The sequence below is a fragment of the Cebidichthys violaceus genome, unplaced genomic scaffold, assembly GCF_023349555.1.
Source record: "Cebidichthys violaceus isolate CVI_PGR_0920_01 unplaced genomic scaffold, fCebVio1.0.p SCAF_8, whole genome shotgun sequence".
NCBI lineage: Eukaryota > Metazoa > Chordata > Actinopteri > Perciformes > Stichaeidae > Cebidichthys > Cebidichthys violaceus.
In genome coordinates, this window is record NW_027176964.1 from 13,191,687 (window position 1) to 13,207,985 (window position 16,299).

Consider the following 16,299-nt stretch of genomic DNA (forward strand, 5'->3'; position numbering starts at 1 on the left):
ACATATTGTACGTTGTCCTTGTTCTAAAAAAGAAATGTTGGTGGCAATGCTGAGGGGAAAACCTGGCACACAAACACAATACACATATACTCATTGTATGGTATCAAATAATATTTACAGTTGCATCATTGAAGGGGAGAGACAGGAAAAGACTGCTATCAAAACCCAGCTATTTTTTTCATTTTTATTTCTTCAATGCTTAATACCATGGGACAGGATTTTAAGAATGGAGACCTCATTCCAGTCAACATTTGCCTCAGAAGGAATATATGATTTGTATAATAATAATAATAATAATAATAATAATAATAATATAAAGTCTGCATTGGTGTTGTGAGGAGAAAGGAAAGGACAAAAACATACAAGAAGGAGGCACCTATATTATCCCCAGCTGGACCTGAACATTCCAAGACAAGAAGTAGAAATTACAAACTGAACAAATTTACTTTAGAGGCAATCCAGCAACAGGTAGCAAGGTGTTTTTGATGGAAGTTCTTTCCTTTTCTGTTTAAAAGGATTTAAAACATTTACAAGACACCTAACATTCCATTCAATGCCTATTAAAAACAGAGAGAGAAAAATAATGGATCTTTTGACTGCCTCTTGCCCAGGGTTCACTCATCTTCCATGTTGACTGATAGCATACAACTTGCATTGTCCCACCACATTACCTGTATAATCCAGCCATCAAAAAACAGAAAACAAAAAAAGGGAACATTCACTTTTTTTGTCGCCTTTCTTTTTCTCAACTCTGTGTGTACTTAACCGCGTGAGATTTTAAAAAGGCGACGCCTTTGAATGATGCTGTACAGATGTGTTCACTGTAGGCCACACACTACCAATGATATGGCAAAGTCAACACAAAGACTTCTTGTTTTTTTTTTTTTTCCAGGCCTGTTTTATTCCGGAGCCGGGGGGGGGGGGGGGGAATACGGCTGGCATGCACCTCCCAGTCTACAAGATGAACTTCCCTAGGAAGAATCCGATGAAGATGGCTGCTATCACGACGAGGAGGGAGGGCAGGGAGGCAGTGCTGGCTTCTCGGCCGAGGAGGCTAGTTGAGTTTGATGTCATGTGGTCTGAGCGGGCCATCTTTCTCATTCTAATACTATCATCCTGTAACAGAGGGAGAGCAGCAAACAGTCAACAGATCTGTACAGTACAGGCCATGCTTACATGCATCAATGATTTATGGCGAGTTTGAGATCTTCTCTTTGAGTCTCATTGTGCTATACTACATGATCCATTGATTTACTTTTGGTTTTATACTTTGTAAAATACATTAAAATGGAAACCACAAAAGGCCTTTATCCACACAAGACATTTTCCAATGACACAGTAGGTTTAAATAATGAAATTAATGATGGCTGAATTCCATTTCGCTGGTTTTATTTCAGGTTCCTGGTATTGTGCATGCTTGCTCACCGTTACTCTCACTAGAACAATGGAGTACAACAGCGCCATGGTCAATGTTATGTTCGTAACATCTGTGCTTTTTTTCTACTATGATGAGTCAAAATGTCTGGTGTGATAAAGGCCTATGAAACCAGAATGTGTCACCATGTTATGAATATCACTTGTCCACAGATCTGACCTTTAATTGCCGGTTCTCATCACCCAGCTTGCTCATCTCAGTTTGCAGCCTCTTGCACTTCTCCAGCATTTTCTTCATCTCTGGATCGTCCCCTGAGGCAGCTACAGGCACCGTGGCTGCTGATGACTCGCCCTTCGCAGAGTTCATCAGAGGGGCTGCTTTGGTCGCCTCGACGTCATTCTGCCCAACAAGTAGAGGGAGAGAGAGAGAGAGAGAGAGAGAGAGAGAGCCACTGAAGTGAAATCCACCATGTCCTGAGCTAAGTAGGTACAGAATAATAACAAACAATTCATTTAGGCACCTCAAAAGTACCGATGCGAGGGTCCCGGGCAACTATATGATCAAAACCAAGTTAAAAAGACAAAAAAAAAAAAACAATCCTGCACACTGAATATCACTTGTGCTCACTTTATTTAAGCCAATTTGGATCTCATACCTTCATTTGTTAATAGAACTGGCTGAGATAGCGAGGGATTGTTTTTTGTTTTTTCACAGGTGAGTCTGTGGGACGGCAAGAACTTTGTTTGATACTCCAACAAACACATTTTGTTGGCACAAAAACACAAGTCCAGGGGGTTTGACAGCTTATTACATACGCCTGAACACAGATTTTCCACATTATGACGTTACACCTCTAGTCATCCTGCACATTTACACAATTAACATTTTGCACATACATACTGTACATGCAACACGTGCAAAAGCAGAGAGCAGATACCGTGCTGACTCAGCAGTCCACATAGCCTCACTGTTGAGCCTCTTAACGTAAGCTAAATCTGGCCTCGGTGGCATTTGCACCTGAACTGTGAGGACCTGCTGAGCTGTCCAGCAGCACTGCTTAACGAAATCCTGATTACACAGAGAGCTCATTAATACAGGCTCCCAGTGTTCACAGAGTCACCAGTTTATTATGACGTTCTGTTGAAGTTGACACTGTTAAGAGGTGTCGATTCAACTCTGTGGTACACTTTGATGCCGAGTTAGTGGAGTTGCTGCATCTCATTTATGACTATAGGGATTGAAAAAACATACTATACAGTGGGAATTTTGATTATGCTGAAGGATTTCAATGTTTATTATAAATTTAAAAAAAAAATGTATAGTGAAACAATGAAACATATTGGTGTACATTTCTCTGGAGGAGCTGTCTTCCCATCATTGTACCATGTTTTTATTACATTTAGTCCTTTGCGTCATCTCCCTTTTGTCTGCCAGTTTGCAGCGAGTCAAGGGTCGATCGAGTAGTCGGAGAATAATACGCCAGTCAGAAGTTATTTCACATGGCGTGGTCCAAAAAGAGAAATGTGGTGAGCGAGACCAGAGCCTTTAACCAAGAATGGACAGACTCTTAAATGTTCATTCTTCCCACTGATGGTTTAAAACCAGGATGTCTCATATGTTCAGAGACCGTGGCGATTATTAACAGCGGTAATGTGAAGCGCCACTACGAGACAAAGCACAACTCTTTTGAGCAAACGTACCCACTCTCTGAAATAAAAAGGCACAGATTATAAACAATCTAAGAGCCCAAAATGATCAGCATCCTAACACACTAATTCCCAACAATGTCAGGACCAAGCACCGGACATGAGGTGACAGAGCCTTCTCCATAGCTGCCCCCTCCCTCTGGAACTCTCTCCCCAAACACATCGGAGACGGCACTGACCTTTCCATATTCAAATCCAAAATCAAAACCCACCTTTTCAAAACTGCTTTTAATGTGTGACCAATACTGTGTGTTCTTATGTTTTTAGCGTATAGCTTTTATATATGATGTTTTTAATGTAAAGTGTCTTTGAGTACTCTAAAAAGCGCTTCATAAATAAAATGTATTATTATTATTATTATTATTATTATTAATGATGTTAACAGAGATTACAGCTTAAACAAGAGGTTTCAATAACCACAGATAAAGTCCCTGCACACAAATTCATCTTATTAGAAGAAAAATATAATATAGTGGCTTTTTTGGGTGACATCACTTCACCCTGAATTAACTTAATTTAAAGCTGCAGGGCAATTCAGTTCAGTTCATTTTTATAAATTAATTCTTTATTTTAAGAAACACAAACATTTTAAAATCGTTATTTAATATATTCTTGAAAGCAGCCCTTATTTTACTTGAAACAAATAAATTATTATTAAATTATGTATTATTTATAATTCATCCAATTCAAAAACCGACAATAAATAGTGTTAAGATATTATTCTATTGAACTTTGATTTGACAGTCAGTTGTTGACTACATACAGATGTTGATACAACTGTTGGCTACTATAATAATTATTGGACTAAATCATAGCGCAAGTGAGACATTACTGTGATGTTCCGGACATTTGCCTGAGGAAATTCTTGGAGGGACTTGAAGTATGAAGTTACACACAATGGAAATACTCAAGAAAAGTACAAGTACCTCAGAATTTGACTTATCCACAGTGCTTGTAACCTAAATGTACTTAGTTACATTCCAGATCCTTCCTATATCCAGCCTCTTCATTTTGCTCTCAAAAGGCACAAGATAAAATAAACTGTACACAGACTGCACTACTAGGTTCAAAGCTATAATGTTACTGCTAATTTCATACTAGTGTTGCACGGTATACCGATACTAGAAAGGTATCGCAATAATTATTGTAATATATCATTATAATTTGACATTATTGCTGTACATTTTTTCCAACGTTTTTTTGTGCCTTTATGGAAAGCTATGGTATTCTGGAAATTATTAAAGTGGAGCATTCGACAGAAATCATACTTCAGTTCGTGCTTTAAATGATGTGGAAATAAGCCGGTCTTAATGCGAGGCTGCATCTCTTACCACTTTGTCGTTTTCTGAAGGCAGCTCAAAGACACATCTCAGCTTGGAATCCATGAGATCATCGGGTTTTACATCTTTCCACTGGTGGAGATGAAAAATGGGCATGTTATTCATCAACTCAGGCTGCTAACAGCTGGATTCTATCCACACACACACACACACACACACACACACACACACACACACACACACACACACACACACACACACACACACACACACACACACACACACACACACACACACACACACACACACACGCTTCAACCTACATCATACTATTCACATGCAGTGCAGAATAGAATCTATGGACATTACATAAAACATGCACAGCTTTAACAGTTAAAACCCCCTCGACTCATTTTACCACAAACACAGTCACAAGTGTACATTCTTTCACTGGTTTAAGGTCTGTGTTTTTAGAGTGACAAATTTCCATCACGTCAGCTCCTGAACTCTATTTTATACACTCTATGACAAAGGTGTTAGGATTAAAAGTGCTCATAAAGCAGAGGATTCCTTTAAATTTAAGAAAGAATCTCTGTCATAAGTGAAAGGTATAACAGTCCATGTGATAAAGCAGAAGCCTTATTAGATTCCAGTTTACCTATCAGGACCAGTGAGACCTTTGTTCCTCTACACTTCCTGGATTTTGATTCTCATTCATGACAAGTCAGTTCATGACTTCATGGTATGTGAATGTTTTACTGACTGTATGAGCCTTTGCTGTCCTCTGGTGGACAACTGAGAACGCATCTCAGTTTTTCTTTCTGATGTTCTGTCATACCGGCTTTATCCAAGAGCAGAGCGCTTTACACATGAACTCAGCAAAATGCCAATTACCCTGACATCATTCAGGACCAATTTCACCATTTAAACAACATCTTTAAGTAAAGTTTACATTTTTTTTTAAATTAAAATAAAAAAAAAAAAAATCACTCACCAATGAATCCATGTCAGAAACATGTGACGGGGCAAAAATCGTCTGCACCATGAATTTATGTTTACTTTTCTCGTTGGGGTCATAATCAAAGGGCTGTAGCATGACTGCAAATAAAAGATGAACAATGTTAAAACATCCGAGTAGAGACATCTCTCTACAGAACAAAATATCATAGAAATAGTCAGCATAATAAATCCCACAAATCAATTTTCAGTGATAACGTTGATACCCAAAAGGTGAAAAGGTAGCACACACTGATTTTCAGGACAAAGTTTCCCTGCTTTCTATGGAACGTTGCCCTCCTCTCCTCTGATCTGTAGCTCTGAGTGTGATTCTGAAAAGCAGCTCTGAGCTACACTTTATCAGAGGTGCTGAAGTTACCATTAGCATGAACAATAAGTCACATGATGCTGAGATTTATGTCGAATCAGACGGGTTTTTCTGTTAGTTTCAGATTTCTACCACTGATGAAGCCGACTATAGGGCAGGTCGATTTTTTTTTTCATGAAATATTATGACTTTATTAAATCAAAATGTTATTCTTGACTTCTCAGAGGACACATATTTGTGATATAGGGTTAGGGTTGTGCAGAATAGGGATGTCAGTTTCGGTTTCAATAGCCTGACACCCATTAACCAATAACTAACTGGTTAGTTATTAAGAAAGACATGAGGAGGAGGAATGAGTAAATCATGCCTGAATGTGTGTTAACTCAGCAGGGATAACATTACGAATGTATCTACAAGAAAATAAACATTTGAAAGAGCCTGAGAGCCTTATTGCATTATATAGATAACATACAGTTGCACTCAAAATTATTCAACCCCCATTGCAAGTTAGGTTTATTGGCAAAATTGACAAACTTTCAGCTTGTTTCAATAAACGACTCAAACAAGGACAATTTAAATAGCTCAACACAACTAGTGCTACAAGTGGTTTCTCCAAAATTCAACACAAAATGACACTTTTAATGACTACTGCAGTCTCAAAATGATTCAACCTCTTCATAACAAGCATCTTTAGTACTTAGTAGAGCACCCTTTTGCTGTTATAACCTGATGTTAACATGATGAAACTAATATAGTTTCTAATAGTAATAGTTCAAAGTTAAAGGAACACTGGCTACACTACCTGGACGTGGCAGAAAGAGGAAGCTATCGACGGCTGCCACCAGATTTCTGAGCAGGCAGGTGGCCAAAAACCCTCGAGTGACTGCAAAAGACCTACAGCAGCCACTGAGGTTTCAGTTCCCACAGTAAGGCGCATACTAAACGCTGAAGGTCTCCATGCCCGAACTCCAAGACAAGCACAAGAAAAGTCGGCTCCAATATGCTCAAAACCATGTTAATAAGCCACAGACGTTTTGGGATTCTGTTCTGTGGAGAGATGAAACAAAAGTGGAACTTTTCGGGCCTATGGATCAGTGGAAGATTCTAGAGTGGCCGTCACAGTCGCCTGACTCTCTCTGGTGGGAGTTGAAGAAGGCGTTTGCAGCACGCAAACCCAAGAATATTAGAGAGCTGCAGCCTGGTGTCTGGCTATGCATCACGTTTGCATCAGGTCATAACAGCAAAAAGGGTGCTCTACGAAGTACTAAAGATGATTTTGAGACTGCAATAGTCATTAAAAGTGGCATTTTGTGTTTGAATTTTGGAGAAACCAGAGGTAAAAAGCTAACGTGACCTCTGGCAATTGCATTGATGCTTAAAAAAAAAAATCATAGAAGTGGTGTCACGGTCAGGTTACTTCACGTCACCACAAAGCTGAAGGTGGACCAGTGTTTGACATTTAGTAGTGTCCTTTAGCCACTTGTTAGAAACCCCTTCTTTTTTTTTTTACACTAACATATTGATGTTTTAAAATAACAAGAAGTGGTTTTAGTTTTAATGCTTCCTCTGAACTCTGATGTTTCAAAATACGGAAACATAGAATGGATATAAGAGAACCTGTAACCTCAGTTAAAACATTTTACACTGTATGAATTTTGCCATTTCACCTGGTATTGGTCATTTCCACACTGTCAAAAAGATATATATGTGACCTCAAGAGGTTCACTACCATGTGAACCTTTGAACCCGTCAATTACCTTTCAAGTCCAGTGTACAAATGACATAACTTTCATTTTCCTTAATGCTCTGATAAAGACCTCCAGATAAGTTAGGAATCTCCTGAAGCTCTGTGTGTCTGTGTGTGTGTGTGTGTGTGTGTGTGTGTGTGTGTGTGTGTGTGTGTGTGTGTGACCGTTTCACCTTTGGGTGTTCAACATTGGAACTTTGTGAACTTGGATTTAGCACCACAAACAAATACTGGTAATATGCATCCTCTCAAAAGAACTCAATGTTAATAATCTAATTTGCCTAAATGAAATAAATGTTCACTTCAGCAAGCCAAAAAATAAACAGTGTTCTTTATGTAATGTGAAAATATCAAGCTAGTACATTCCTCCCACACTTAAGGTCGAAGGCTGACATCTGATCACCCTCATGTTGTTGTGGTTTTATTTTATTAGTTAATTCCATCATTTCCTAACCAATTTTAAGATGTTTATTTCTAATTTAATCCAGTGCATAAACTGAAAATAAATCTCCAATGTCATTGTTCATTTAAGTAGGTAGCCAGTGAGCCTCCAACCATAAGTGTCCTATTAGTTTTGTTTAAGCAAAAACATATTTACAGAAATGTCCCATCGAGTCTCTTATCAGACATCTTCCTCTGCACTATCTCCTTTTTAAAAATGAGCCTCATCTCTTTGCAAGATGCATTATGCAGCATCTGACTCCTTAGCCTTGTGTTGCATAAATTCATATTTTTAAATGCTAAAATACTGGATGGCAGTACCCACTTGTAGTATTTAACAGACCAAGTGAATATAGAAAAAAGGAGAGTTGTTTGTAAGTTACTAATTTTAGCCATTGAAGTTTCAAATGATGTTCACATTCCAACTCTACAACTGGCGTACAAGTCAGTTTCTGTCTAAATCTGATTCTTACACTACATCACGTAGTGAAATGCAGCCCGGGGGGACTTGATGATTGAGTAAAAAAAAATTGTAACTATCATAACCTTTTGTTTGCCACAGAGCTTCTTTTCAGCAATAATCCAAAATTGGTTTGTTGTTGAGGGAACTAGTGCTATGCTAACAAAAACACATCGTCCCTGAAGCACTCTATTCACATTTTGAGGGGCTAGAGGAATGTCTGGTCACTGAATTTAAAAAGGGAATAAAGACTAATAATATAAATTAAAAAAAGCTTACCAGAGATAATGACAGTTGCTCCGGGATCTATGACGCCGCTGTTTGGCCGTACACAGTATCTGCGCGGGGCAGTTGTCTTCACTTTGAAACACACTTTTCTGTCAGAAGGGTTCCTCAGTTTCAGGTTGGTGGTGACTACATCTGTGAAAGGACCTGATGGACAAAGAAAGACAAACACAAGTACATTATTATTTGACGAAAGACGTAAAATATCCTTATAGCGAAACTTGAAGAAACTGCTGCTGCATTAAATTGCAATGGAGACAGAAAGTACCAGGGCCTTTAGATATCGATATATATCCAATATTTCAAGTTTTATCTCACCGCTGAAAGGCCAATAATACCGACAGTGTTTTGGTGCCAAAGACTTTTAGAAAGATCAGTTGAAAATGATCGCCATGGTACAACTCCATTAGGCCTATATGATTAAGAGGACTAATTGAATAGTGACTTCCTTGGCTTGAAGTTGGACTGTCTAAAAAAAGACGAGGAACACTAGCCAGAACTGAACTTATTATTAATATATTAAAACTGCATCTTAAAATAATTGATCAACTATACAGTCCTGATAGAGGGGTATTACTACCTAGAAACGAAAGCTTTGCATGAGACGTTCATGAAGATCAGGAGCTCCAAGACAATGTAAACTCAGTACAGATAGTTATATCTCCACCTTGTGACAGAGCTGGCATCAAATTAGGTCCTTAACCATGGTCAGCATCATCCAACTTGGATAAGCCATATTACATCAAAAACACAAATGGATGCCAAGCAAAAAAAATTAAGAACAACCTTACAATTAGCCTCAGAGGTCTTGAAAGGAATGCGTCCCATGATCAGTGTTTTTCCTGCATAGAACATAACCAGGCGGTAGTAAAACTATCCCATCTCTAGATCTCTACAAATCTCTGATGGGTGAATTCATGGAAAAGACAAAATGTTGCGCACGGTGGATTTCTGTACATTTGTAAAGGCAGCGGCATTACAGCAACGTGGTGGAGCTGTATCCCAATCAGCATAGTGAACTGGGTGCTGCCAAAACTGTCAAAGAGGAAGGAAAGAGCCAGCTGGTTTTGGCTGGAGCGCTGCAAAGTGGGAGCCAGTCCTAAAGTTTGTCACCAACTGACTGAGCGAGTGATCCAGAGACGTCTCTAATCCCACTTTTGGGGCGTCAAAGCTTCAGTGAGGAATATTCAACGATATTTGAGAGAGAGAATAAAGAGAGAGCGTCAAAGGAGAACTTTCTCTTTAAGTCGGTCGCCTCTCTTTTTTTTTTCTCCCTCTGGTGGCTGGTTGTGTCAGAGTAAAACCTCTGCTGCCATTGTGTCTATATACGCAAACCTTCCCATTGCTCAACTGGTAGCACAGAACCCTCGGCCCTGTTCAGTCAGGAGTACAAATTAATAAATAAATAAATAGACTATGAGGAGACATAAAACAAAAGATCTGGCTTTGTTGATACTGTCTATCAATCTCCTCCGCTGCGTTTCAGTACCCAGGGGTGATCTACCTTTGTGTGAATAATGTTTTGCCAGATTAAAATTATTTCGCAGGATATAGTTTATCAGTATTTGTGGTCATATTCTCAGTCTCAAACATAACTTAACCATGGCATGTGATATGCTACTTCAGTACACGTTAGAAACAAATAACTAACGATACTAAATCATCATCAGGTGTCTCTTGCGCCCTAACCTACAGGAATAGTTATTTAAAAAAAAAAGGTCTAAACACATGATAAAGTTTTCTTCAGGATTAACCGATTCAAAATGTTATTGTGACTTTGGACTCCTTTTGCACTGTTTTCATACATAAAAACAAAAGCATTTAAATATTCTTTCTAGTCTCTCACCATGCGTTTTTATTTATTTATTTTTTTTACAGCTTGGTTGCTCAGGAGTTCACAAAGCCCACATTCAGCCTTGGTTCACACCCAGTGTTCAGAGAGATAAGAAGCAATGCGTGACCAGATTGGAGTGGCTCTACGCAGCTAAAGCTAACGTGTAGAGTTGTAGTAATGACTGGGGCGTTGTTTTCAACACAGGTGCGTCACAAAGGCATTCCAGCAAACCTGAAGAACCTCATTTGCCAGAGTTCTGTGCACAATCCCCGCATCCAACATCTTAGTATTTCCTGCATATCTTTTTTGAAGCTAAAAGGAAGAACATATGAGATGCTTCCTGCTGTGGACATACCAGGTTATTGTAACAAAGATTGTTAGAATGTTGAAGGAAGTAAATGTAACTTGGGAAAGCTCAAAAGTACCTCTTCCGTTCTACTATCCTGTACTTGATGGCGGGCATCAATTTATTTATCAAACCGTTTTCTGTCACACAGACACAATACAAACATGAAGACCTAAGACAACGGTGTAATTACTGCAGGAAAGAATTTAAGGTTGACTGAGAAATAAATCTCTACACTGGGTGGTACTGTGAGCTGGTGCTGGGCTGTATACCGATTCATGTGGTTTTAACTTCCCTTATGAGACACATTTTTCATATACCGGAAATATCCATGAAGAGCGCTAGGGTCGGAGAGACGATAGTGCATTACCTGCGTACCCTTCTCACTCATGGAAATAACTTAAACAATTAATAACCCCCAAATAACTCTCTTTAACTGGGTAAAACACCATGACACACAACAACTTGTGACATGTAAACAATTTGTTAAACTAGTTGTGGCATTCACAAATTCACGCCACCAAACATTACATTAGTCATTTAGCAGACGCTTTTATCCAAAGCGACTTACAATCAGTGCATTCAACACAGGTATTCAAGAGAACCACTAGTCACCAGAAGTCATAAGTGCAACTCCTTGCTTACACAAGCATCTAAGAGCATGAAGCAGAGCAAAAGTACAGTGCAGAAACAAACAAATACAATAAGTGCAACAAACTAGTATGAATACAATAAGTGCAACAAACTAGTATGAATACAATAAGTGCTGAGTGGAAGGCCCAGGGTCAGCATCCTGGGTAAGACTATAGCTGCTATCTGGCAGCATAACAATCTGTTAACCAGCTAAGAGAGGCTCCGTCACTACTACGCATTCAAGAACAGAAAAGAGAGATGGAGGCTGAAGAGAGAGAGAGAGAGAGAGAGAGAGAGAGAGAGAGAGAGAGAGAGAGAGAGAGAGAGAGAGAGAGAGAGAGAGAGAGAGAGAGAGAGAGAGAGAGAGAGAGAGAGAGAGAGAGAGAGAGAGACATATTGGAAGAACCAAGAGAGGAGCCGTGTCTGTCAAAATCAATCACTGTTGTTGCCAGTGGTGCTAAAACTAACAACCTCTGTCACCTCTGTCACAAAACGTGATGGATTATCAAGAGTGCGATTATGATGGTCGGATTCACCCCAGTGAAACAGCAAAGCCAAAGGGTCAGACATCGCTCGTAGAGGCATTTCCCCCGTGGCACTGAATATGACAGGAAAGCAAGCGATGGAGCGAGCGAACACATAACAACCCACCTATGCAAGGGCATGGTCCCACTACAGACAATTAAAAAAAGACTGTTTCAGATCAATGATTAAACACTTGATTCAAGGTATGTCTTGCCAGGGCTAAATTACTTCAACCAAACATTATACCAACAACGCCGACAGTCGCCCTCTTTTCTAGAACAACAGACCTCTGTTTAAACAACTATCTAATATTTTGTTTTGAAAAGAAAGTTGTTGACATAAATAACTCATATAGCTTTGTGGGGACAAACAAACCTTAAACTAATTAAGGCCCTTACTAAATAGATGATGACATTAAAAAATATTTGTATATTCCATGTATTCCTGACTGTAGAATAAGCCATCATAAACCTATATAAAAAGGTCCAATCATGCAAAAACAATAATAAAATACTGTGATATACCGTGAAAGATCTTAAAGAATCTTAAAAAAATACCGTGATACAGATTTTTGATCAGCATTAGGTGTAGACATTACTATATCAGTACTGAAACAGATAGAACACAGAAAAGCAGTTATGCACATCAGATATACACCCACATAGCCGGCCTCCGTTGCCTAACTCTGCGATACCACCTTTGCTCGAGCAGCGTTAGCACCATTTCTCTCATCTTGTTGCATGTATGCTGAGTTAGGGTCCCCCAGGCCAGGCATATTCTAAAAATACCAGCCAAGGAAAGGAGGGCTGCCCCCTCTAGCCTGCTGGAGGAATCCCAGCAGAGGCTCTAAAACAGACCAGCTCTCAGATACACGCAGACAAATTTAGCACGGCCTCTGTGACAGTCAAGAAGCTGTGGTCATCTTCCTTCTCCTCATATTGTTTTTCAAAAAGGCAGAATAGGAACCATTTAATTTTCCTCTGTGATCCTCCTGAAGTACAGAAAACCTCACGAATGGAGTGATCCTCTCTCTTTGACCAATCTAACATTTAAGTTAAAACCATGGGAAGACCATTAGTCAAGGTGCATAAACTATTTGCATAACACATTGTATTCAGACTCAAGCCTAAATAAGAGGTTAACGGGACTATTCAAATAGTACTCTGGTGTAACTTTAAGTCAGCTTGCTAGTTATCCTCATACTAAGCAGAAATAGAACAACTGGTAAACAAGTCATTATCAATTAATGATGATCAGCTTCGTCTTAACGTTGTAATTTTGCCTTGCATCCATTCCAGAACACAGAGGTTAAAAGTTGAACCTGTCCTGATAACAGGAAATGGAAACCGTGTGACTAATCAGAAAAACTGGAACACAGTCTACCTAAATCAGATAAAAGTAGGAGGTACACTCTAATGATCAGACTTTGAGACCCTGTCTCTGCCATCAGACTAAAAGGAAATATCAATTTAAGGTTTAGCTGAGAACAAACATTAATTAATGTATTTGGGTTTAAGTCTTGACCCCGCTTTTTCAAACTTGTATCTATTCAAACTGAGCCGACTAGTGCAGCCAGACATCTACTCTTAGCCATTTCACTACTTCACTGAAGAAGTTGTGTTAAAGCACCAACAACCTGTTGCACAACATCAATGAAAGTTTGATCAGGTGATCAATATGACCATTTATATTTGAACTAGCTAGTTTTAAACTTAACTCAACATGAGTTTTGTTTATCTTAAGCTGTATATCTTTGTAATTTCTTTGACTGACGGGCTCTATTCCCCACCACAAGTCCTGCACCTGATAAAGCAGTCACAGATCTACCAGTGGCAACAACAACAAAAAACACTTCCTGATTTAATAAAGTGCAGCAACTGATTACGAGTTTTGTGGTCAAGGTGAGGCTTTATTGTGTTCTCAGCTTGTGGTATCATCAGGTGTAGGATTTGCATGTGACAAATCAGTTCCACATAGGACACCTCATCACCTAAAACATCTGTGACTTTCCCCCCACCCAATAGCTATCCTGTGGGTCTGGTATTTGAACTGGTGACCTCTCCAACAATCCTGTCATGTCCAGGTTACAATCAGTATCCACTCACACCAAGTCCTTACTGACAATCAGCATCGTGGGATAACCGAGACAAAGGACTGGTTCTACAAAAGTGGTACATTCAGCAACAATAAAACCACACTGACAAGAATACCTGCAACAAGGAAACAAACAAGGAAATAATTCTGAGATAAATGAATAATAGGGAAGGGATGCTGGCCTGAGATAGTTTAGGGAAAACCCCCATCACCTTGGCAGACTAGTTAAACTGACACTTGTAACTACTCAAATCAGCGCAATAGAGTTTTACTGTTGGTTGTTATTTCAATCACTTGTAATTGTCACTTCATAACAAGAGCAACAGTTGAAATCATACAAATGTCAAACTTAAAATACACCGTTGATACGTCTAAAAACGGCAAAAAAAAAAAAAAAAAAAAAAAAAAGGCAGTTTGTTGTTGGAGAGTAGCTAAGAATGTAACCTAGCTAGCTAACGTTAGATATCAACTTTGGCATTAGCCTGGCTTCTATTAGCCAACGGTTAACTGACACATCATTGAACGTTATATCAATGCCAGGCAAGCAATCAGTGGTACCCTGATGTGTGGATTACTTTGGTTTCCTATGAATGAGTTGGGATAACACTAGTGTCGGTTGACACATCCACTGAGCATGTATAACGTCATTTAACGATTGGGAGTTAGGAAAATCGAACTAACGTGAGCTAACGTCTGTTGGTTGTTAACCGTAGTAAGCCAAGTTTGACATTCAAACTGTCAGTTACTTTTACCAGTTTAACACAGCAAAGTGTCTGCGCGAGGCGTGTCAGTTTGAACACGTAACGTTATATGTGTCGCTTGGAAAAAAGTTAATTCCCTTCTCCCATTACCTCCGGGTTATGAGTTGTAGTTAAGTGAAAAGGCTGAGTCCAAAGGGAACAACAGTTTGCTGTGGCTAACCCCCACTAGCAACAGCATAACGTTAGTAGCTCATGTATTAGCTGCTAAACACAAACATGGTGCGCTATGTGTCCACTTCCATTCCGTTTAACAACCACTGGAAGTTGTCCCACGTTCTTCCACTTCTTCGCTAGGTGTTGTCAGTTAGCGTTCGCTGATCATAAATATGGCAAACGGTCAAAAAGACACGCCACGCCGGCTATCCACGTCACTACAGCGCGAGGAGGATACAGCGGCCCGTTCTGTTCCCTGGCTAACTTAAAATGGCGGTGAATGCTAGCTAGCTTCGCTAGCAACGAAATTCGCTTGAGGGAGTGTGAAATCGCTCCAGTTCAGGTATTTCTCCCCCAGTACTCGCTGGACATTTGGAAAATGTCGATTTACCTACCTTTAAATTTGAGGTCGCAGGGAGGGTCAAGCACAAGGATCTGATCCAACTTTGACATCTTTAGCTTGTGGGGATGCACTTGGTTTTGGTATCAGGGAATAACTGACAAGTGGAAATTCTAGCTCCCCTGCTGCCACTACTGAGTCAAATGCTGACTGAGCTCTGCGAACGAGCATGTGGGTACAAAAACTTCGAGAACGCGCGAGTGCACAACCCTGTTGCGCGCCCTCGTGGCTCAGCAACTGAATGTGATGTGATTATGGTACATTTATCGAGTTATACTGCGGGTACACTCAGACAAATACTGTAATTAAAGGAAGACGAGTCCTTACTTCACCCATGGCAATTGTATTGCAAGTTAGTTAGTCCATGTTTGTGGTTTGAATAATAATGTGCTGGTATTTTGTACAAACAAAATGCAGTTTTCTCCTTTCGCTTTAAATTGCTTCCTTCACTTAAAACCCCATGTTGTCAACAATTGGTAGCTATCTCTTTATTGGGCTGTGCCTCCCTTAAAACTATTTATTGTGTTAAACTTATTAAATTCATACAATAAAAGAAAACGTTAATATATCCTTGCTTAAGGACTGCAACTCCTGGTAGATTTAAATTTCAGAGTAGATATCAGCCAATATCTATATTTGAGAGTTTAAAAAAATGTGATAATTACATGTCGAATAATATTTTGTTTTTATTTACATTAATACATGCCATTATTCAAATAAATCAGTGTATGATTTTCTTTCTGAAATGCAGTCCTGAAATTACTTAATCCTTGAACACCCATGTAAAGCACTTTGTAACTTTGTTTTGAAAAATACTGCATAAATAAAGTTTATTATTCTCCATTTTATCATTATATTTCAATATCTCTTAAATTTGGTTATTAAATAATTCTAGCTAAGATATGTACGGAGTTCAAAAATAAACTTTTTGTGTG

The 16,299-nt window shown here is 39.1% G+C and overlaps 1 protein-coding gene across 1 annotated transcript; it reads right to left on the reverse strand.

Annotated features, from left to right (window-relative positions):
* Window positions 1–170: 170 nt before the first annotated feature.
* On the reverse strand, window positions 171–15,527 carry vapal (VAMP (vesicle-associated membrane protein)-associated protein A, like). Its single transcript, XM_068701568.1, has 6 exons — window positions 15,360–15,527; window positions 8,613–8,765; window positions 5,356–5,459; window positions 4,413–4,493; window positions 1,595–1,774; window positions 171–1,116 (listed from the first exon to the last, which is right to left on the reverse strand). The coding sequence occupies exons 1-6, from the start codon at window positions 15,415–15,417 to the stop codon at window positions 955–957; spliced, it is 738 nt and encodes a 245-aa protein (XP_068557669.1). The 5' UTR covers window positions 15,418–15,527; the 3' UTR covers window positions 171–954.
* Window positions 15,528–16,299: the final 772 nt, after the last annotated feature.